This window comes from Mus musculus, chromosome 7 (assembly GCF_000001635.26).
Source record: "Mus musculus strain C57BL/6J chromosome 7, GRCm38.p6 C57BL/6J".
Taxonomy (NCBI): Eukaryota; Metazoa; Chordata; class Mammalia; order Rodentia; family Muridae; genus Mus; species Mus musculus.
In genome coordinates this window covers 97,040,775-97,063,823 of record NC_000073.6, presented here as the reverse complement: position 1 = coordinate 97,063,823, position 23,049 = coordinate 97,040,775, and the positions used below count along the sequence as shown (strand labels likewise).

Here is a 23,049-nt window from a genome sequence, read left to right as displayed (position 1 = left end):
CAAATGCTCTTACCTCTGAACTGCATTTCTAGTTCAAGTGTGGTTTTAAATACACACGCAAATACAGGCGTGTCCCGGCGCTGTAAGACCTCTGTGGAAATGATGTTTTAGTTTATACAAAGTAATTGCTTTTGTCCAAGGTGCTGGAATGTCAGGTCTTGAGCACTCTAAGGGGCACTGGTCACATTCTATCAGGCCACACCATATTCTAAAATTACCCATTGCGTAGGTTTGGCCACATTTCCAACACCACCTTCCATTAAAGATACCTTTCTTCCAAATTCCACTGGGAAAGGATCAAGAGGAATTTAAAAATAACTTCTTTCATAGGTTTTAACTTAAAAGAATTTTAATGACTATTAGAATATTTACAAACATCTAATATAAATGAACTAGAACAATGATTGACAAGTTTAAATGGTTAATTTTAGCTCTTTAACTTTTAAAACTAAAGATCAACAGTTATTAAATGTGATTTTTTTTCACCACCCAATGATGAATGGTTCAATTCAGAATAGCCACTTCATTAGTCAATTTAGACTCTGAAAAGGAATATTTTCTTCTATAAAGTTGAGTAAAGCACAGAGAATAAGATTGGTGTCATGTAAGTTTAAATGGCAAGGAAGAAAAGGGTCAACATCACCTTATTTTTAGTCACTAGTTGTTAAAAAACAAACAACAAGGGGAAATGAGCTACCAATGAAAGGCAAAGCAGGGTGAGACATGGCTATCAAGTCAGAGTCCCTGAGGAACGCTGAGATCCTACACTTCCATATCTTCCTTTCCTCTTTCTTGAGATGTTATCCGGGCTCAAGTTACTCTCCTGAACCGGCTTCTCCACTAGCTGGACAACATGCCCAGTCCTAATTGAGGTAACAGATTTGAAAGTCCACTTGCTCTTAGTATTTCTCCTTGGGGGAGTTTATCTGTCCATGAAAAGCCTTTGACTTAAGATGATCAAGACCATTTCTATTTTTCATATAGTACATCTCAAAGCACAAGAATTGTGCACTGAAATCCACATTTCCAGACTGCAAACACCCAGTCTTTTCTACACATACTCATGTGTAGATGAGGTGATGGAGCACTTTCCATTAAACAGTCTTTCAGCTACAAAAGACACGAATGAGTAAACCTTGGAAAAGGGATAACATCTTTGATATTGTCAACTCCTAGGATGCACTGTAAGTAGCGTTCAAATCCCATCCCGAAGCCTCCATGGGGCACAGATCCAAACTTGCGAAGATCCAGGTACCTGTTTTTAAAGACAGAGTCATTACTTGTAAATTCAGTCAAATGTGTTGATGGGAGTTTTGTATTTTATACATATTTTACAGCCGTTTGTTTTTTGTCTCTGGGGCTGAGTAGATCTATCTTTTCATTCCATAGCGATCATGATCAGGGTAGTGATCATCCTTTTCTGGAATGGGAGATCACCTCCACTGCTTATCATGCATGTTCTGTTCCCACTTAAGTCTTCAGAGTTAAAAAATGATACAGCTATGACTGAAACTCAGATTCCTACAAACTAGCATGGAATAAAGTCATCTGGGGAGTAAAGATAAAGGACAGCCCACAAAGAGTCAAAGGACAACCTTAAGAGTCCTATCTCTCCTTCCAACATAGTGGCCTAGGAATCAAACTAAAATTGTCAGGTTTGGTGGCAAGTCCCTTTACCCACTGAGCCATCTCACTGTTCCTAGCTTGAAAATCCTTGTATATTCATGAAATAAAACAAATTCATAATTTCTCAAACACTTTGTAAATCAGCTCCATAGTAAGACTTAAAAGCACCACGAGTAGCCATTTGGCTCTTCAGTTCTAGTATATTCACACTAGTGGTCCATTCACACGTTAGGGAAAAGATTCTAACATAAAAAACAAATAGCAATTGGATGAGCTGTATCCAAGTGAGGTCAATATGACAGAGGTTATTAGAACACTTCTGATTATGAAGAGCTAAGGGAATGATGGCGTAAGCACAGTCAGTTAAGTGCAGTTTCGATGGCTGAATTCACCGCAGGTTTACAAGGCATGGGACAAACACACTTCGACTCACTGACAATCTGAGGTGAAGGTACAGCAAACCAGCTGTCGAAACCTGCAGGGCCCACGTTGGCTGCAGTGGTTCAGAAATGGGTTTCACGTCTCTAAATTTCTCGTGACTGATGCCAAAACACTGACATGAATGTCATAAGCTGAGTTGGCAGGAAGTTGGCTTACTAAGTTTTGCCTGACTTCGTTTTGATATAGAAAACAAAAATCTACTTTTAATTTAAAAAGTGGATTTTTTTTTTTGAATAGGTGTCATTATATGTTATCCCAGTCAGCTGGCACTCATTATGTAGACCAGGCTGGCCTCAAACTTCCCGAGGTCCTCTGCCTTGGACTTCTGAGTGCTAGACCACAGTTTATTACCATGCCATGCTTCACATCTGTATTTTTTGACAGATTGATTTTTGGGCAAGCAGATATAGAAAAAATGCCAAGGAATATATGGAACTGGTTACTAATTTTATTTGCATATGACAAGAAGAAATAGGAAGTGAGTGTGCTCCCAGACACCTGGCTTCTCAAAGTACAGAGGAACTTTCATAGAGCTCATGGATGCAAAGCGTTCTCAAGTTCCTTTCACCTTTAACATACTATGAGCACCACATAAGAGGAAGTGAAGTCAAGTCAGAATTATTTATAGTTAAAGTGTGAAGCCTTCAGTTAGAAAAATAGTATAGGAGCTAGAAAGATGGCTCAGTTGGTAAGAGCAAACGTAGCTAAGCCTGCTGTCCTGAGTTCTAGCCTGGGACCTAAGGGGCAGAGAGAGAGAAACTTACTCTGAAGTGCTGTACTCTGACCTCCACACACTAGTTATGGCATGTGAGTCTTCTTCTTACCCCAAAACACAGTTAAAATATTTTCAAAAAATAGTATAGACATGATTAATAGATATTATACTTATTTAACCAATATATAATAAGTTTTGTTGTTGTTTAAATAAGTTTTAAGACACTGTGAATATTAACTAATAGAATCTGAGTAGTACAAACAGTATAATTGGCTCAATAGATTTACCTACTAAATAGCAAAGCTTAAAAGGGGATTAAAAACTAGTGTTTACTGAACTGCTTCTACTTTGTGTGAATACAATGTCTGCACTTTTCCATTTCTACCATAACTCTGCAGCAGATTTATCACTTCATTTTATAATCATGAAAAACAAAAAATTAAAAGAGAGCAAGATTATTAGCAATATTGCTGACAACTACCAGGCAATCAAAAACCATTAACTGATTTTTGAAACTCTGAAACCTATCTCCTTCCTTACCGAAAGGCAAGAGTATAATCTGTCTTTCCTTGCCCTAAGAACAACAAAGTGGTTAATGATATTGCTGACATTTTAGTAAGATCCTAAAACAGCACTATGTAGACATGTGAATTATTTGTCTATGTTTGATGAGTCTTGAAAAAACAAAACAAAAACAAAAAACCCCAAGGAGAACAACTGCGGAAGGGAGTGTGACCGTGCAGGTGGTTGTTCTTAAGCAGCTCTTGGATACCTAAGGCGTCACTAAATCTAAGCTCTCAATGTCAAACCTAGGCCACTGCAGCATAATGAACGAGAGCTCAAGCTTCAGCTGCCCTATGCAGTAAGACCCTGTTGCAGTAAATGAACAAAAGCATAGGAAGATTTTGGTTTACGGGGTTCTCGGCTCCATCTTAACTACAATACTCAGCTCACGTGCCAAGGCCTCTTGTCTGGGGGGAGGGAGGGGTGATAAATGGATGACAGCACTATCTACCTCTCTAAGGGTTGTGATGATTACATGAAGTAACAAAAAACGGTGAGCATTATTCTGATACATCAGAAGCAGTAACTAAATGGCACCCATCATTTTTACTGTTGTTCACAGACAGCTTTCTGAACCTCATGTTCAGTTCTCAGCACTGCTTACAGGGGAATGGAAGCACAAGTAACAATCCTTTGCAGGGACTCAGAATAGGCCACATCCTTACCACTGGTAGGCTTTCGTAAGTCCTGATCTGTGGACAGAAAATAAAGAAAAACTGTGTCAAAAGCAATCAAACATTAATCAACCACCAACCATTTATTCTGGGGTATATATGCAGGGCCCTTTGTAAGGAAATGGACATAGTGAATGAAGCCTGTGCCCGCCAATCAATGCAGCAGGACGGAGGAGGTTGTTTTCAGAGAGAAGACTCTCTATTAATAAGGTAATCAATGCTAACAGTAAACAATGAGGTATTATGAGACAAATGGTGTAGGTAATAAATGCTGTAGATGAACATAAGATTTGAAGGGACTGATGTGACATGAGCTTGCTGACCAGGAAGGAAGTCAGGCAGTCAGTACTAGTCGAGGCACCTGGAGGCACACACAGACAGCAAACACCTGGACACGACTTTTATTCCATGACATTTACAACAATGTGCAAGTCTGAGGTTGCCTTCATAATAATACTACAATATGGCTCTTGTCTAGAGAAATGGGAGTAACATTTTAAGCTCTTAGGGGTCATTAAACTTAACTTCCGCCCTTTAAAAAGGTATTTAGGACTATTATCTGAAATGGCAAGGACCACTGATGTTCAATAGAGTACAGAAAACATGAGGTGTTCTATAAAGTACAGAAAATGTGAGCAATAGCCACAGACAGTTCCATGAGACAGAGGAACATATCTACTTCAGTGAGAAGAAAAACACTGGATATTATCAGGTATTAGGTAGGCATTTAATGTCATGAAGGGAAGGTTTCCTGGAGGAAGAAAGCAACTGAAGAAAATGGGCAGATGAATCTTTCAACAAATGAGGCTTCTTGCCATGTGCGATTTTTACTATGCTTCTATCTATCTATCTATCTATCTATCTATCTATCTATCTATCTATCTATCTATCTATCTTTTAGAGAAAGTTAAAATTCTTTCATCTAGAGATTCTGACCTTCACTTTAGTTCCACAACTCCCCTTCCCCAGGACTGTCTAACCGTGAGAGGCAGCAAGGAGGCAGCAATAAAGGAATTTTCCACAACACCCTCTTGGAGTCTCATCTCCAAGATGAGTAAAATAGCCAAGAAGGCCGGATTTGTGACACCAACTTATTCAAGACATTTACAGCTTGGGATCTTGGAAAAGCATCAACTTTCAAACATGGCTCCATTAGGAAAAGCTGGCTTTAAAAAATGGCTAATTTAACAAGATATTTTCAAAATGCCCCCCCACCCCCCTCACCCACCAGTGACAAAACCCAGTATTATTGGAGAGAAGGACTAACTAACACAGACTTGAGAAAAGAATGTTTTGACGCCTGGTACAGGGAAGGAGGAAATCAGAAAACAAAGGTTTATAACCATGGCCAGTTTTGGAAGTCATTCTGGTTTTCTGGCAGATTGTGAATATACAGCAGTGAAAGTCAAATCAGTAGAAATGACTCCCTACTTTCTATCTCCAAAATGGTTTATGTATCTACGGATTCATTTTCCACATCTCAAAAAGTAAATTAAAACAAAGTTATTCAAACAGCTAAATCAGGACTGTGCAGAGTAGAGAACTTGAAGAAAATGTACTGCTAAATGCTAGCTTAGCACTTTTCTATCTTTACTCTCTTCTTAGTTCAGTCTGTCCTTATGACCCAGTGGGACCATGACAGTCATAAAACTGAGGACATAAAAAGGACACAAGAAAGAGAAAAATGAGGGGGAGGCTTTCAAGGGCCTGGGAATATTGCTTGTATATTTTTTAAAGACAGGGTCTTAAATTTTATATAATTGTGTCTGACCTGGAACACAATGTGGAGACCAGGATGACCTTGAAACATAAAAATGATCCTCCTGCTTCTGCTCTGGGTGCTGGACCCACAAGCATGCTGTTTTTCTTATCTATCTATCTATCTATCTATCTATCTATCTATCTATCTATCATCTATCTATCTATCTATCTATCTATCTATCTATCTATCTATCTATCTATCTATCTATCTATCGAGGGGGTCTGACTGTAGTTCAGGCTGGCTTGCAACCTGTGAAATTCTTTCTCTTATATCGGCCACTTGCAGAGATTATAAGCATGAACTACTACACCTGCCAATAGATGCAGTCTTCAAAAAGGAGATACTCACAGATGTTAGAGCAACCTTTGCTGATCACTTGGAGCCCAAGCACCAGGCCAGTCAGGTGTGAGGAGACCAAGCACTTTGTGTTATTGTGCAAGGACCACTTTTGAGGACCCCACCCCAATTACTTAAGTGTACTTCTTTGAGGTCTGACCTTGCTAGTCGCTGCTCTAGGACGTGGTACCGTTCCTCCCTGAGGCTACCTCCAAAGAGCTCCCCAACTCCAGGAACCAGAAGATCTACAGCAGCAACCTAAAGAAGAAACAACCAACCATGAACAACACTGTACTTTCTGGTGATTCCAACGACACTCAGATTTTCAAGCAAATCGAACATTTTCTTGAAACAACTTTACAATTGTTTTTACAAACAATTTAGCTGTTTGACTATTAGACTCTCATCCACTGTCCATGTTCTCTGTTTCAATATTAAACTAGTATTATAATAATTCAGTAAGTTATGGGCAGAGCTCGTCTCCCTTACATTGTGTGATTATCAAAAATTCAAGGAAAGTCCTGCAAGCAATACCCACCATCAAGAACAAGGAGAAACAGCAGCGAAGAGAAAGACTTAAGTGAGTTCTGGCAAACAGCACTTGGATGGGAATAAAGGCCCCATGTGAAGAAGGCAGTGCAGACTTGTGCACAATAAGATTTATGAGGAATAAAAATCTAAAAACAAACTTTTAGATTTATCTTCTGTGTAATGAGTACTTTACCAAGGTGTACATATGTGCACCCCATGTGCCTGCTGCATCCAGTGGTTATCAGGATCATTGTGAGCCACCATGGATCCACATGGGAACTGAACACATGTCTTCTGTAAGAGCAACAAGTGCTGTTTGTCTCTGAGCCATCTCTCCATTTTTTTGAAAAGGAATCTCCATAACCTGGCTTGTCAGAACTAGCTATGCAGATTACACTGACCTCAAAATTTGGCTTTGAACTTTCAGTGATCATTTCATCTCTGCCTCCCAAGTGCTGTGCTAGCAGGTAGAAATCACTATGCCTGGCTCTAAAATAAGTACTGTTTAGGGACAAAAGAGTCACAGGAAGGCTTCTCTATATTCCAGACCAGGAAAGGGCAAGGGGCTGGGACTAGGTGACCTGCCGGTGCTGCTTTGACTATATCAGCCTGGTAAACCATATATTTGTATGTATGTGGCACTAGTTTCTTCCCTTTGAATATCATTGAAGGGAACTACTAAATAAATATTAAAGATGTGCAATAGCTGAAGAACATGCCACACATAAACTTGACTTGATAAAGCTCATAAAATAACACCTGGCATACAATATAGTCCTTGTTTGAGGGGAAACGATCTGAAGTTGTAGTGTTTCCAAAGAAAGACAACATGAACTAGAAACAAGTGCACTTTGGGTCTTCAATAAAAACTCATCTGAGTACTGCATATACAATGTAAAGAGACATTAATTATAAATTATATATTTATAGTTTTGAGACAGGGTCATACTGTGTAGCTCTGGCTTGCCTGGAACTTGCTATATAGACCAGGCTAGCCTAGAACTCACAGACATTCACCTGCTTCTAGTTCCTAAATGCTGCTCCAAATGCATGTACCACAATGCCTGACCAATTATCTATTTGTAATATTTTTTGAGTTTTGTAAATTTTCCACAATACTAAACAAAATGAAAAGGTTCCATCTTAAGCAAATTAGCATGAATAATTTCTTTTGAGACCATGGACTCAATTACTGTCATAAGCTCAACATTAGAATAGAACCACTGTCTATATCCAAGTGCAAAATCCTAATATTCTATAAATAAATGAGTACAAAACGATCAAAACGCGTTTTCTTTTTCATATCTTTATCATAAAATAAAATTAAAGTTATGAACTATTAAAATCACCAGTAGGCAGATACAGTTAGACTTCAGCATGTTTTTAAGTTTTCTTATACATATAAAAAAAAGTATGTTAGAGATCAAATTACATTTGTAAAATTCTAATTATCCCACCTTATATTTTAAGGAAATAAAATCTCATGCTAATAAAATCACTATACATATTTTAAATGTCTCAACAGCTGCATAGTTTATTGTTTAAAAGCATAATTTTTGCCAGGTGTGGTGGCACACACACCTTGTAATCCCAGCACTCAGAAGGTGGAAACAGGACCCTGTCCTAGTTTACTAGTTAGACTACTGACATCCGCAGCTGTGGCTTCAGAAGCCATGACTGAAGCCTTCATATACACGAGGGAGAGGGAGACTGAGGATGCCCAGTGTCAACCTCTGGCCTCTATATGCACACAGTTCACAAGTACATGACCACCTGCTCCCAACCTCTCCACATACAAACCTGAATATACACAAATGCAAGACACAGACAGACAGACAGACAGACAGACAGTTTCACTTGGTCTTGCTGAACTCATGATGTAGTTGCAACTGAGGATGGCTTTGACTCCTGACACGTAGTCTCTACCCTTTGAGGCTGGATGCAGCTATGTACCACTACCCTTGTACTCAGTGTTGAGGATGGCGAGAGTACTGCATGCCTGGCAAGCACTCAGTTCTCTGAGAGTATATAACTCTTTGTTGGACATTATGTGTACAACTTTGTTATTTCATGATTAAGGAAACAAGTCTCTTTTTTTTCTTCCTGCTGGTGAATTGAATGTGGGCCTTGTGCATTTACTCTATAGCTATGTTACATTCTAAAGGTGGAAACACTTCCTTAATTTTTTTATGTCACAGTTACCAGTCCATCATTGTTAATTAACTGAAGAAGTACAAATTGAAACAATGAAATCCCTGTTTTTTTTCAGTTCCTTATCTTGATAGAAAAGTAAGACATAAGCAACATGAAAGAGAACTGACCTGGCAATGCCCTCACACACCTGAGACAACAGTTCCAGGTCAGCATGTTGGCCACAGACAACCGAGATTTCAATATGCAAATCCCGAGTCAGCAATGACAACTTTAGCAAGTGGTCTTACAGAACAATCAAAGACACAAGAAAGATTAACGTGGAGGACATTAAAATTGCATCAATTCCAGTTACAAAAATTCAAGTGTGATCAGCAAGAGACTCAAATACATTTTAGGAATGGAAAAAAGATTGTTATAAACATAATAAAATTGTTAATGGGGTTCCACCCTTATAGGAATATAGATTTAAAAGTTTTACTTGTAATTTCTTACTTTTTACAATAAAGACCTTACACATGTCAGAGAAAGTAAAAAAAAAACTTTTAATAGAGGAAAATGACAGTATGCTACTTGAGTTTATAGTATTTAATTACTAGTGGTACTTACTTTAATTTGTTTTAAAATTATTTTATGTATTTGAATGTTTTGCTTGCATGTATGTACCACTGCATGTCTGGTGCCTGCAGAGGTTAGAAGAGGTCAATGGATCTTCTGGAACTGAAGTTATGGATGGCTGTGAGCTGCCAGGTGGGTGCTGGGAATTGAACTTGTGTCCTCTGCAATAACAACTTCTCTTAACCCCTTAGCACCTATTTCTTTTTTTTTAATTTTATTTATTTTTTTATTAGGTATTTATTTCAGTTACATTTCCAATGCTATCCCAAAAGTCCCCCACACGCTCCCCCACCCACTCCCCCACCTTCCCACACCCACTTCTTGGCCCCGGCGTTCCCCTATACTGAGGCAAATAAAGTTTGCACGACCAATGGGCCTCTCTTTCCACTGATGGCTGACTAGGCCATCTTCAGATACATATGCAGCTAGAGACACAAGTTCCAGGGGGTACTGGTTAGTTCATATTGTTGTTCCACCTATAGGGTTGCAGATCCATTTAGCTCCTTGGGTACTTTCTCTAGCTCCTCCATTGGGGGCCCTGTGATCCATCCAATAGCTGACTGTGAGCATCCACTTCTGTGTTTGCTAGGGTCCAGCATAGTCTCACAAGAGACAGCTATATCAAAGTCCTTTCAGCAAAATCTTGCTAGTGTATGCAATGGTGTCAGCGTTTGGAAGCTGATTATGGGATGGATCCCCTGATGTGGCATTCTCTAGATGGTCCATCCTTTCGTCTCAGCTCCAAACTTTGTCTCTGTAACTACTTCCATGGGTGTTTTGTTCCCAATTCTAAGAAGGGGCAAAGTGTCCACACTTTGGTCTTCATTCTTCTTGAGTTTCATGTGTTTTGCAAATTGTATCTTATATCTTGGGTATTCTAAGTTTCTGGGCTAATATCCACTTATCAGTGAGTACATATTGTGTGAGTTCTTTTGTGATTGGGTTACCTCACTCAAGATGATGCCCTCCAGGTCCATCCATTTACCTAGGAATTTCATAAAATCATTCTTTTTAATAGTTGAGTAGTACTCCATTGTGTAAATATACCACATTTTCTGTATCCATTCCTCTGTTGAGGGGCATCTGGGTTCTTTCTAGCTTCTGGCTATTATAAATAAGGCTGCTATGAACATAGTGGAGCATGTGTTCTTCTTACAGGTTGGAACATCTTCTGGATATATGCCTAGGAGAGGTATTGCGGGATCCTCCGGTAGTACTATGTCCAATTTTCTGAGGAACCACCAGACTGATTTCCAGAGTGGTTGTACAAACTTGCAATCCCACCAACAGTGGAAGAGTGTTCCTCTTTCTCCACATTCTCGACAGCATCTGCTGTCACCTGAATTTTTGATCTTAGCCATTCTGACCGGTGTGAGGTGGAATCTTAGAGTTGTTTTGATTTGCATTTCCCTGATGATTAAGGATGTTGAACATTTTTTCAGGTGCTTCTCAGCCATTTGATATTCCTCAGGTGAGAATTCTTTGTTTAGCTCTGAGCCCCATTTTTAAATGGAGTTATTTGGAGTCCACCTTCTTGAGTTCTTTATATATATTTGATATTAGTCCCCTATCTGATTTAGGATAGGTAAAGATCCTTTCCCAATCTGTTGGTGGCCTTTTTGTCTTATTGACAGTGTCTTTTGCCTTACAGAATCTTTGCAATTTTATGAGGTCCCATTTGTCGATTCTCGATACGTGAGTTCACTGGAAGTTTTGAAATGTGACCACAGCACTCCTTAGGCATTCTGGGTGGTTTTTATTTATCTGGAACATATAATACTTTCAATAGTCACCTTTAGCTTTTTACTCTTATTTATATGTATCCCCCATATCCCCACACAGGGTCAAAAAGCATAGAATCCTCTGGAGCTACAGGCAGTGAGTCACCCAATGTGGCTGCTAGGAACTGAAGCTGGGCTCTCTGTAAGTGCAGCAAGCACTTTTAGTCACTGAGCCATCTCATTAGCTCCCTGAATCTCCTTTAAAATGTACATCATGCATTATACTCATTCATACTTAAAAACTATCTAATCCTGTCTTAATTACAAGGATAGCTAACTGCCTATGTTCAACTACTTCTGCATTAACTATTACAAAATTGAGGTGGCAGAGGCTATATTAGAATAGGCTAAAAGTAGGCTATAATCATAAAACTCCATGGTTTTTCAAGTCTTGGCATTAATAACATCTTTGGCTAGATAATTTTAGTTTTAGGGCCTGAAGTATGTATTGTAGAACTTTATTTTCCCTTCGGTGCTGGGGGTAGAACTTAAGGTCTCTATGCGCTCCACTGCACTAAGCCCATTGTGCTAAGTACTTAACAGCATGGGTGGCTTCCACCCACGAGATGTCAGATATACTACTAACCTGTGTGTCAAACCTAAGTGTCTCCAGGCATTGCTAAATGTCATTCAAGGAGCTAGAGAAAGGAAGGCATATCAATCTGAACTAAAAATTCCCAGTTTATGGGCTGCCAAGTAAAAGGTGCTTGTTGCTAAGCACAACGACCTCTGCTTGATCCAGAATCTACATGGTGGAAGGAAAGAACTAATTTCACTAAGGTGCTCTTTGACATCCACATATGTGCTATGGCACATGTGTTTCATAACATATACATACATATATATAGTAAAAAGAACTACTATTTTACAATGAATCTGGCTATGCACATATGTGTATATATAAAAAATAAATGTAAAAAAAACCTACTAGTTTACAATGAATTTGCCTTTTTAAACTGCCCTGGAGTTGAGAGAAAAGTCTCTTTTAAAAGTTTTGAAGCAGACAGTAAGAAAGAATATAGAAATCTGTTAAAAGCATATGTGAAAAAATGTCACTTCTGCTCATAATCCTTCAGCTAATACAATTCCCATGACAAAGCTCATGCCAACAGGGTGGGAAAGTGTAATACACACTGAGGGAGAAGCAGAAACTTATGTACAGCAAGAGTCCACTGCATCGCTCATTCCTCGTCTACCAGGGCTCTTTCTCTTGTATTGTTCCAACAGGTTCTTCACTATCTATTACAATGAAGTACAGAATAGTTATTCTCTTATTTTCCCCCATCAGACCACAAGAAAAATACAAAGTACCATAAATAATCACAGTTTAGAATCATTATCAAAAGTACTGATATCAAATGACCACTAACAGTCCTCACTACTATTTCCGATGTGCCTCCTGTAAAGGTGACTCTAAAACTAGCCTGTTAGCACCTTTTATCTGCCCAGTCAGCTGTTGCGTGCCCAGCTGTGGACACAGCTAGATTGTGGCAGTATGATTTAAGCCAGCTAGAGCAATGGTTCTCAGCCTGTGGGTACAGGGGCTACATATCAGATATCCTGCATCTCAGATATTTACATTATGATATTGACATAATTCCTAACAATAGAAGAATCACAGTTATGAAGGAGAACCTATATTAAAGGGTCGCAGAACGAGGAAGGCTGAGAACCACTGAGCTACGGCATATCATCAGAAGCTGCAAAATTTGAAAATTCTCTCTGAAAAATATCTATATCTTTTAAATATGTGGCACACTTCTTTATCTCTACTTTTAAATTTCATTATGACTACTGAACAACAAATGAATGGTACAGGAACCCTCAGTGTTCCCTGTTAGTCTTTTTCTTAGGATTTATCAAATCATAGGCAAAAATTCAGCCCATGACCTTGAATTCTTAAATATCCTCTGTATTAACAATCATTTGTACTTTAAAGAAGAAAATAGATTCTGAGAGAACAGAATACAGGATCAGAACACAAAACACTGGTGTAGATCTGGTAGTTCTGGGATCAGAAACCGGAGCTAACCATCTTATTAAAAATTTGTCAGTTGCAGAAAAAAAAATGTCTTAATTCAAAGATGACCTAGTTTGAGTCCCTTAAGTATGAATCTCCACTGTGTTTCTCTGAAGCCTGGAAATGTTTTCTTTTTATTAAATGTATTTATTATTCACTTTACAACCCAACATCAGCCCTTCCTTTCCTCCCAGTACTCTCTCAAGTAAGACCTCCTCCCATTCCCCTTAGAAGGGGAAGCCCCTCTCTGGGTATCAACCTCCTGAGGCCCCCACCCAGCCCTCCCACTATACACTCTCCCCCTGCCCTCAAGTTGCTGCTGGACTAGGCACATTCTCTCTTACTGAGGCCAGACAAGGCTGTCCATTTAGGTGTGCAGGATCCATAGGCAGGCAGGCAAAGACTCAGGGACAGCCCCTGCTCTAGTTGCTCTGGGATGCACATGAAGACCAAGCTGCTCATCTGCTACTTATGTTCAGAGGAACTAGATCCAGCCAGCGCTCACTTTTTGGCTGATGATTCAGTCTCTGGGAGTCCCCAAGGGTCCAGGTTAGTTAACTCTGTTGGTCTTCCTGTGGAGTCCCTGTCCTCTTCGGGTCCCTCAATCTTTCTCCCAACTCTTCTGTAAAACTCCCCGAGCTCCATCTTCTGTTTGGGTGTGAATCTCTGCATCTCTTTTCATCGGCTACTGAGTGAAGCCTCTCAGAAGACAGTTATGCTAGGTTCCTGTCATGCATGTCCTTTTGGATCTGGGTTACCTCATTTATTTTCTTTTTTCTTTTTCTTTTTTTTATTGGATATTTGATTTATTTACATTTCAGATTTTATCCCTTTTCCCTGTTTCCCTCCCTCCCGGAAACAACCTATCATATCCTCCCTTCCCCTGCTTCTATGAGGGTGTTCCTTCACCCACCTACCTGCCCTCAATTCCCCTACACTGGGGCATCTACCGAGCCTTCATAGGACCAAGGGCCTCTCCTCCCACTGATACATGACAAGGCCATCCTCTGCTACATATGCAGCTGGAGCCATGTGTACTTCTTTGTTGATGGCTTAGTCCCTGGAAGTTCTCAGGGATCTGGTTGGTTGATATTGTTGTTCTTCCTATAGGGTTGCAAACCCCTTCAACTTCTTCAGCCCCTTCTCTAACTCCTCTATTGGGGACCCCACACTCAGTCCAATGGTTGGCTGCTAATATCCGCCTCTATATTTGTAAGGTTCTGGCAGGGTCTCTCAGGATGTAGCCATATCAAGTTCCTTTCTGCATGCAATTCCTGGCATCCACAATAGCGTCTGGGTTTGGTGACTGTATAAGGGATGAATCCCAAGGTGGGACAGTCTCTGAGTGAACTTTCCTTTAGTCTCTGCTCTACACTTTATCTCCATATTTGCTCCTGTGAGTATTTTGTTCTCCTTCTAAGAAGGACTGATGCACCCACACTTTGCTCTTCCTTCTTATTGAGCTTCATGTGGTCTGTGAATTGTATACTGGTTGTGTACCAGAAGCCACAGTTAACTCTCACAGCTTAAACAAACCTGTTTCATTCTATACATCTTCTAGGTTCAGAATGCTTCCTGGCCCATCTTCCTCCATGGATATGAGTTTTGATTCTGTTTAAGCTACACAGCTGCAGCAGCAAGCTGTCTCGAAATAGTTCATTTTGGTGTTCAAGCTGAGTGAACCCTGGTTTCTATTTATGATGTTCCCTTCTGACTCTGACTCTTTGATTCCAGTCAGGATACTCAAATAAAACTTAAATTTTCGATGAAAAATAATAGGCTAAAGAGGAAAAAAGCCTTTGGTGTATAACCCTTCTATGCTACTTTCAAGAAAGGGAAAAAACTTAATGTTCTTTCTTCTGTTGCCTCTGAGAAAAAGGTAGAATGAGGAAATATCCTCCAGGTGCCACGGCTAGAAGATGCAGATGGACTGGCAGACAGAAGGGGCTGACGTTAGTTACGTCTTATGAATCATGAATCAATCTCATTACTTGTGCTAAACAGGCAGAGCTTTATAGCTTTCAAAGATATTAATGGTATCAAAGATACTAATGGTTTCAAAGGAATGGAATTTTCACCTTGTCTCAGAAATATGCTTCCTCAGGGCCAAGGTAATTACCACACTTCTTTTTTCCTTCGGGAGTTCTAAATTCCAAGCTAGCCAATAGGAACCAGCTGAGAGGTACATACACATACAAGTTGCCTGAGATCTTCCTCTTGAAGAAAGGAAAGGATTTCTGGATTTCTGTAAACACCTCCTTTAGAACGAAAAATCCAACTTCTGGGAACCATCTGAGACTCATCCTTAGTCCTCTACCTTCCAGTTCAGTTCAAAGACCATCACTAGTTCTTTAGAATAGTGTGAGTGAGTGAGTGAGTGAGTGAGTGAGTGTGTGTGTGTGTGTGTGTGTGTGTGTGTGAGTAGGAGTGGTTTGTTCTTCCTTCCACTCAGCCTGTCAGGCTTGGTGGCAAATACCTTTAACAATTGAGCCATCTTAGTGGAACCTCTAAAATTGTCACAGAGTTTAGTTTGCAAAGATAAGTAACATTTTTATAAATGTTAGTTCTTCTGACTTTCACACACCATTTGCAGTGATAAAAGGACAGCATTCCCCATTGAAGCAAAATTACTTAAAATATAACATTATGTATAAAAATATACAAATAAATTGCATGATTCTATTAACTTCTATAAAATGAGCAAACTGTGTCACCAATCTAGATCAAAAAGCAGAATAAGAGTAACACTCCAAAGAGCCCTTCTGTGCCCCCACAAAGAACTACATTATTCTTGACTACGATCACACATGGTGAAGTTGCTTTTCTGAACTCTGTATAAACAGCACGGAGGTCTGGAGTTTGGATGCTTGCACCGAAAGCTGCCTTTGTGGGACTCTCATGCTGACATCGCCTTCTTCACTCTGCTGGGCTGATGTACAAGCTATTGTGATGCAGTTTATTAGTCTCAGCCAAGAAAATTCATTAACTACCTCTTGATTGATTTTTTATTCTCATTGCTATATCCTGTCACATAACGCTCAGTAGTGCCATGATAGCTGAATATGATTTCTGCCCCCCTAGGGTCTGAATAAAGATTTAATCCACAGATGCAACTGGAAGAAGGCAGATACCCAGTAGAGGGTCGTCAGTTCACAGAAGTATAACGCATTTCTCCAGTGACTTCTATTATATTTCTCTTGAGAATGCAGACAGAAACATGGAACAGTAGTGGGCCAGGTCCTGAGGTTTCAGGGGAACAAGGACTCAATCAGTAACTGCAGTGGCTGGAGGGCATATGACTGCATTCTGCCTGTGTCCTGAGAACCCATGTAGAACTGAATTTTAAAGTAATGGATTAATATCTTTGGCAGAGGAAATTTCAAGACAGCACAGCAATCAGGCTGTGATATGGCTACTGCTCACTGGTCTTACTTAGATCTACAGGGAGAAAAAGCACAAAGTGGAATATAAACATGTGACAGTGGAGTCTGGGGGGAAAAGTGAGTGGACAGGTTTAAAACTGCAGACAGCAGCATGAACACTCCAACACATCTGCCATTGTTGAAGAGAAGCCTCACTCTCTGCTTCCTGATTACGGATGCAAGGTGAGCAGCAGCCCCCCACTCCTGCTGTCATACCTTCACCTCTATAGAATCTGTTTTCTGAAAGTATAAGCAACACAAGCCCTCTCTTCTCCAAGTTGCTATTTGTCACAGCAATGAGAAATTAACCAACATATGTCCTACTCCTGCAAGATGGGTTTAGTTATTTAAATGGGATGATGTAAGTCACTCCATTACTCTGAACTACTCTCTTTGTTGTTCTTCATAATAATGCAGCTTCCTTTTTTTAATGACTTATTTTATGTGCACTGATATTTTGCCTGCATGTGTATCTGTGTGAGGGTGTCAGATCCCTTGGAACTGGAGTGATAGGCAGTTGTGAGCTGCCATGTGGGAGATGGGAATTGAACCTGGGTCCTCTGGAACAGCTGTCAGTGTTCTTAACCACTGAGTCATATCTCTAGCCTGCAGTGCAGCTTCCTTTACAGTTCTACTTTACCTGAAGGCAGAAGACATCTGTATTCTCTTTTATGTCTACTGCTTTAACTAAACTCATTGTCTATAAGGAAATGAGGAGATTGAAATAGAGAGAAACAGAATAGCAATAAAAATTTACAAATCTATCACACATGTCAAAGTTTCACATTTCTCTCTTGATTGTAGGGATCTACAGTCCAAGGTACACATATCATTACAAAGATCCTGAAAACAATTAGAGATAGGCTGCAGTACATACTTCTATTTGATCTAAATTGCCAGGAAAATCATTAGTCATCACTAAGTAAAATTAACAATTTCTTTACTATTTCTGTCGATTCAAGAAGGATCAAGTTACTTTGACATAGTATAGTTCACTAGGCTAGGGAAATTCACTAGCTATCCCTTGGTTGCCTGTCTAAGAGATTACGCAGTGTATACTTCACTGAATGGCCATCGATGTCTCATCATTTCTGATGTAATACTAAAACATAGTATTAGAAATACTACTGACAAGAGTTTGAGAACCCTAACACCACCTGGTGGTCCTAATCTATCTCATTCAGAACTGCTGGGTTGTTACTTTTTCCTAGTCACATTTGGAAGTTATGAAAGACTATTCCCCAAGAAGCCATTCATATAGCTGCTTATTTTCCATTTACATTCAGGGTTTTTAATCAATGTCCCGTACCCAAGAGCACATGGTATTTTCTATGTTTCCTTAGATTCATTATATTAGGCCTTCAAATTACAGACTTATGCATTGTAACTTATGTGTTATTCTTATATATGCCAGTAAATAAAAACAGGTTACATGAAATCAGAGGCTTAGAGATGCACTTCAGAGGTCTAGACCAAATTTCTGACTGTAAAGAGGGAGATACTAAGGCTCTGTGCCTGCAGAGCCTTGTAGAAGAAGGTCATACAGATACACTGTAAGAGTGTTAGAGTTCCAACCTCCAGCTTTCAATCTAGTGTGCTTTTTATTATCGACTTCTGTATATCTTCATTTTATTGAAATGGGTGGAAGAAAATAAACAAACACCCTACTTTGAAAACCAGTCTTCTATCTATTAATCTAGCCCAAAGTTTTAAAAACAGGTTAAATATCTCTCTGTCCTTATCTTTCACTTGCTTGGAGAAAATAGCATTGAAACACTTCTGTTTTACTGGGGAATATGCAGGAAGCTGCTTACTGGCTTGCTCCCTAGCCTATGCTCAGCCTGCTTTTTCTTTGTTCTTTTACTACTCTGTCTCCTTCGTTAGCCTTCTTTCTAAAGTTAAAATTTTTATTTATTTACTTTTATGTGTATGGGTGTTTTACCTACATGTGTACCTGGTGCTGATGGAGGTCTGGGGCTGGAGTTGCAGACAGTTGTGAGCTGCCATTTGGGTGCTGGGAAATGAAACTGGGTCCTCTAAGAGCAGCTAGTGCTTTTAACCACTGAGCCCACCCCAGATAAGAGTTTTTAAACAGCCTAGGATCCCTTGCCTAGAGATGGTACTGTACAGTGGACTGGACCTGCCCATATCAATTAGCAATCAAGAAATGCCCACAGACATGCCCAAAGGCCAATCTGATGGAAGCAATCCCCTAATGGAGACTTCCCCCAGATAACTGTGGGCTGTCTAGTTGACAGCTGAAGCTAACTAGGAGAAATTTCTTGCATAAACGCTGACAAACCTTCCCCAAACCTGTAATTAGAGTCCCACTGAAAGAAATACATTATTTATTCATATGGCCCAAGGTTTGTACATTCACCACTCAAGTTTTTTAGAAGTAGAAACAGGCACTTTTTAACAGGAAAAAAAGGAGATTGGTAATATAAATGGTATTATCTATGGCTAATGTAAATATCTTAGTTAAATGATGTTCAAATAATATGGTAATGAGAAGCTATATGCTATAGTACTTCAGAAACTATGGAAGCACACCAAAGTCTCATTACAGTGCTTGCATGATCTGAGGTACTGTTAGAGATTGCTGGCCTCCTAGAATGTACAAAGGTAAGAAGGACACATTCAGGACACTGGGCATTACGGTGTCACACACACAGACACTGGGCATTATAGTATCACACACAGACACTGGGCATTATAGTATCCTTCACAACAAAGCTATCACAAGTTAAAATGGAAGAGAGACAACGCCATGCCATACTCATGAACTTCCTGCTACTCCAAACAGTAATTCTCAGTTTTCACACATTACCAATCCTCAGGCCTAGATAGTCTCAGTCCCACCTAAAACTTTCCCAGCTGAGTCAGTCCAACTTCTAGGAACCAAGAGTGATCACAAGCATGTATTGTTTAAATTAAAATTCAGAGGGATTCAGTGTCTTGCCTAAGATCAATCACATAGTTTATTTTTATTGCTGATGTCTGTCTTGTTGAGACAGTGTCTCACTATGTTGCCCTTGGCTAACCTGGAACTCACTATGTAGATCATGCTGGCCTTGAAGATATAGATATCTGCCTACCTCTGTCTCTCTAGTGCTGGGATTAAAAGTATGTACCACCACACTAACTCAACCACATAATGTATAACACACAGATCTGTAACTTGAAGCCAAGAGTATGTAACTCTGGGTCATTATATTTTCTTTTATATTCCTGCCACTCCTCAAGAAATTTATAGTAAAAATTCCTAGCCAGCCTGGCCCCACTTTCCTTAACAAATCAAGTTACTACGCATTTGTGCTCACCCTGTGTCTAAAGCTTTGATGGTTTGTATCCATCCAATCACCTGTCCCTACACAAAATAGATTATTAGATACTTGCCATGTCCTTGGCTTTATGCTAGGCACTGAGGCTGTATCGATAAGTAAAAAATAGATCTATAGGTCAAGAAAAGTCATTAAGTAGTGACATGTGTCAGTAAAAAATCATGTGTTAAACAGTGGTATGAATTTTGGGGGTAACCAATCACTTGCTCACTGGATTTAGGGCTCATGGCCAAGAACCTGTAGTTATGAAGATAATAAACCCTAGAAGAGAACCTCCTACTACTTACTATGTAAAAGGATAAAACTGTCTTTTAAACATTAAGCTTTACACCCATAGAGAAGTGCAGGGCTCAGACCTCACCAGAGGAGCTTCTTTTTGCAGTGGACAGTGCTTAATACAGAGACTCAGCACTGGTCAAAGTGCAGAGAACAGGTATCTGTGGATTGCTCAGCCCCAAAGAAGACATGTATCTCACACTCATTTACCATCATGGATGAGGATGGTGGGAAGTATAGGTTTGAGGGTAGACTGCTGTGATATACTGTCCTCTGGCTATGACAGGGCCATGGTACTTATAAACTCAGAGCAGCTGTGGTCACCTGCACAAGACCAAGACAGCCAGCATTCCAACAGAAGGAGGAGGAGGGGTTCTTGAGGCCATACCCCTCCCTGAGGCAGCCAGCATTCCAACAGAAGGAGGAGGGGCTCCTGAGGCCACACCCCTCCCTGAGGCACAACTGGCAACTGGTGGTTGCTGGGGGAAGAGTCAGACTTTTTTCTCTAGAAGTGTGGCCTCTAGAAATATATATATATATATATATTACATACGAATAGGAAATTCTCAAATAATGAGTAAAAAGTTACATTAAATCTTAACAAGTGAGCAGCTCTGGGTCTGACGCTGAACAGCATGTAAAGATGCTCTTATGACTAATTATAATGGTCGAAGAAAGTTCTTATGAGAAAAACATGATCTGGAGAATAAATAAAATTATGTAGGTGTGGAAGACTATTCAGAATAAAGCATATGCAGGAACCCAAGGTAGGAGGATGTCCAAACTGGCAGAGAGGTGACACAGATGGATGTAATAGAGCCTCAGAGTCAGGGACAGTTATACTTAGCTTAACAGGAGCAGCAGGAGGCTACTGACTGGTTTTAAGAAAGGGGTTAACATGACCAGATTTACATTTTATTTATTTATTTATTTATTTATTTATTAAATAGGGTCTCATTTAGTCCAAGTTGGACCCAAACTATGTAGATGAAGATAACTTGAACGTCTCATCTTCTCAAGTGATGGAATTATAGAATTGGGATATCACACCCAGCTTTAGTTTCTATTTTCCAAAAGCTCATGCTAAAATGAAGACAGACTGTGAAGGAAAGAGCAGGCACAGGAAGAACAGTTAGGAGGCCAGAGGGAAATGAAGGCAAGACACAGAAGAGATCTTAATCTAAAAGATAAAAGCAGAAATGAAAATAAACAAGTGGATTTGAGATACATTTCAGAATGTAAAATGTCAGAATCTAGTAATGATTTGCACTTCACTGTGAGAAAGAAATTTCAGAGATGACTCAGCTGTGGGCTTACCACAATCACAATGAAAGAAACTATTACAAGTTCATGGCCAAACACAATGATGCACGCCTTTAACCCAAGTTCCAAGGGGGCTGAGGTAGAGGCACAGGCAGGTGGGCCTCTCTGAGCTCTCCTCTGCGTTTCAGGCTAGCCAGGCTTATATAGTGAGACCCTACTGAAAGGAAGAACGAGAACAGATGGAAGATGGCTGGGGAGGGGAGCGAGAAGTCATGCACTTGGTTCTGGTTGCTGCCTGTGACAAGCCTTTAGCATAACATAGTAATCACCGAGGCGGTAAGAGAGAGTCCAGAGCAGATGACATGGCTCAGGGGATAAAGGTGCTCACCACTAAGGCTGATGGCCTGAGGTGGATCTCTGAGTTCCACACAGTGAACACTACTCATTTACAGCAGCATGCATGTGTGCCCTCCAATAAATAAATGAATAATAAATAACAAAAATAATAATAAAGATATGAGTCCAGAATTTTAAAGAGAAGCTAAATATAAAATGAATTTCCCGTTATGTTAGAAAAAATGATAAGCTATTGGAACATGTGAAGTCACCTGGCAAGGCGAAGATGTAGGATTAGACTTAAGGAGTTCCAACATCTGATAAACTTGGAGAAAAAAATCTGTAGAGATTAGAGTGACCAGTGAAAAGAGAGATGACTGAGAGGACATGACGCCACAAGCTGACGGACAAGAGGGTTGTAAGAATAAAAAGTTGCAGATAGATCAAATCAAAAAGACTTCTGAAAGTCCCTGGGCTTAATGACATAAGACTGAGTGGTGACTGAGCTGAACAGGAACTGCTGCAGTAGGTGGCAAAAGAGGAAACTATCCAGGTAACAAAAAAGAAGCAGAAAATGTAGCTGATCTAAAAGTGCAAACCAGCAGACAGGGCTCAATCAGGAGGGAGTGCAGCGGAGACCAAGAAAGTTACATTTAGGGGGGGAAACAGACCATTGCTATAATGTTACCAATTCTTCACTTGCTACACAGACGCTGTGAGGTGGTTCCCAGTGGCTGGGCAACCCGAATTAAATCAAGTCTTTACAGAGAAGGAAAGGCTCAAGCAGAGGATTTACCACGGTCTAGAATGGAGTATAGTGATGAGGGGCAGAACACGAGAATGCACTGTGCAACTGTGGAGTAGGGATAGTAGAGCTAAATTATCTTTGTAAGTTTTCATTTGCAAATAGAGAAAAGTTTCTAGGCAAAATTGCTCTAGGATTTCAAGACAAGATGGCAGTCTGTGACACAGTCTTATAACAGTGTAGACCTTCAGTCCGATACCTATGTACCGAAGGCGGGGAGGGTTTGCTTACTTGTGGGCTGGAGTAGAACCTTCATTTTCTTCTTCTTTTTTTTTTGTTTTGTTTTGTTTTTCAAGACAGGGTTTCTCTGTGTAGCCCTGGCTATCCTGGAACTCACTTTGTAGCCCCCCGAGTGCTGGGATTAAAGGCGTGCGCCACCACGCC

The 23,049-nt window shown here is 40.0% G+C and overlaps 1 protein-coding gene across 18 annotated transcripts in view; it reads right to left on the bottom strand.

Moving 5' to 3' along the window:
- The window catches only part of Nars2 (asparaginyl-tRNA synthetase 2 (mitochondrial)(putative)), a 113,920-nt gene that overhangs the window by 935 nt on the left and 89,936 nt on the right, over positions 1–23,049 (bottom strand). For 7 of the 18 annotated variants that reach the window (XR_001785553.2, XM_006507817.4, XM_030242583.1 and 4 more), the window contains 3 exons: positions 6,279–6,376; positions 4,012–4,038; positions 328–1,255 (listed from right to left, as the gene is read on the bottom strand). Coding sequence is in view for 7 of the 18 variants with exons in the window: in XM_006507817.4 (XP_006507880.1) it covers positions 1,111–1,255; positions 4,012–4,038; positions 6,279–6,376 (270 nt within the window). In the remaining 11 variants the exon portion in view is untranslated. Of the gene's footprint in view, positions 1,256–3,950; positions 4,039–6,278; positions 6,377–23,049 lie in introns of all 18 variants that reach the window. The other 11 variants (XR_001785551.2, XR_001785548.2, XR_001785549.2 and 8 more) reach the window with 4 other exon arrangements.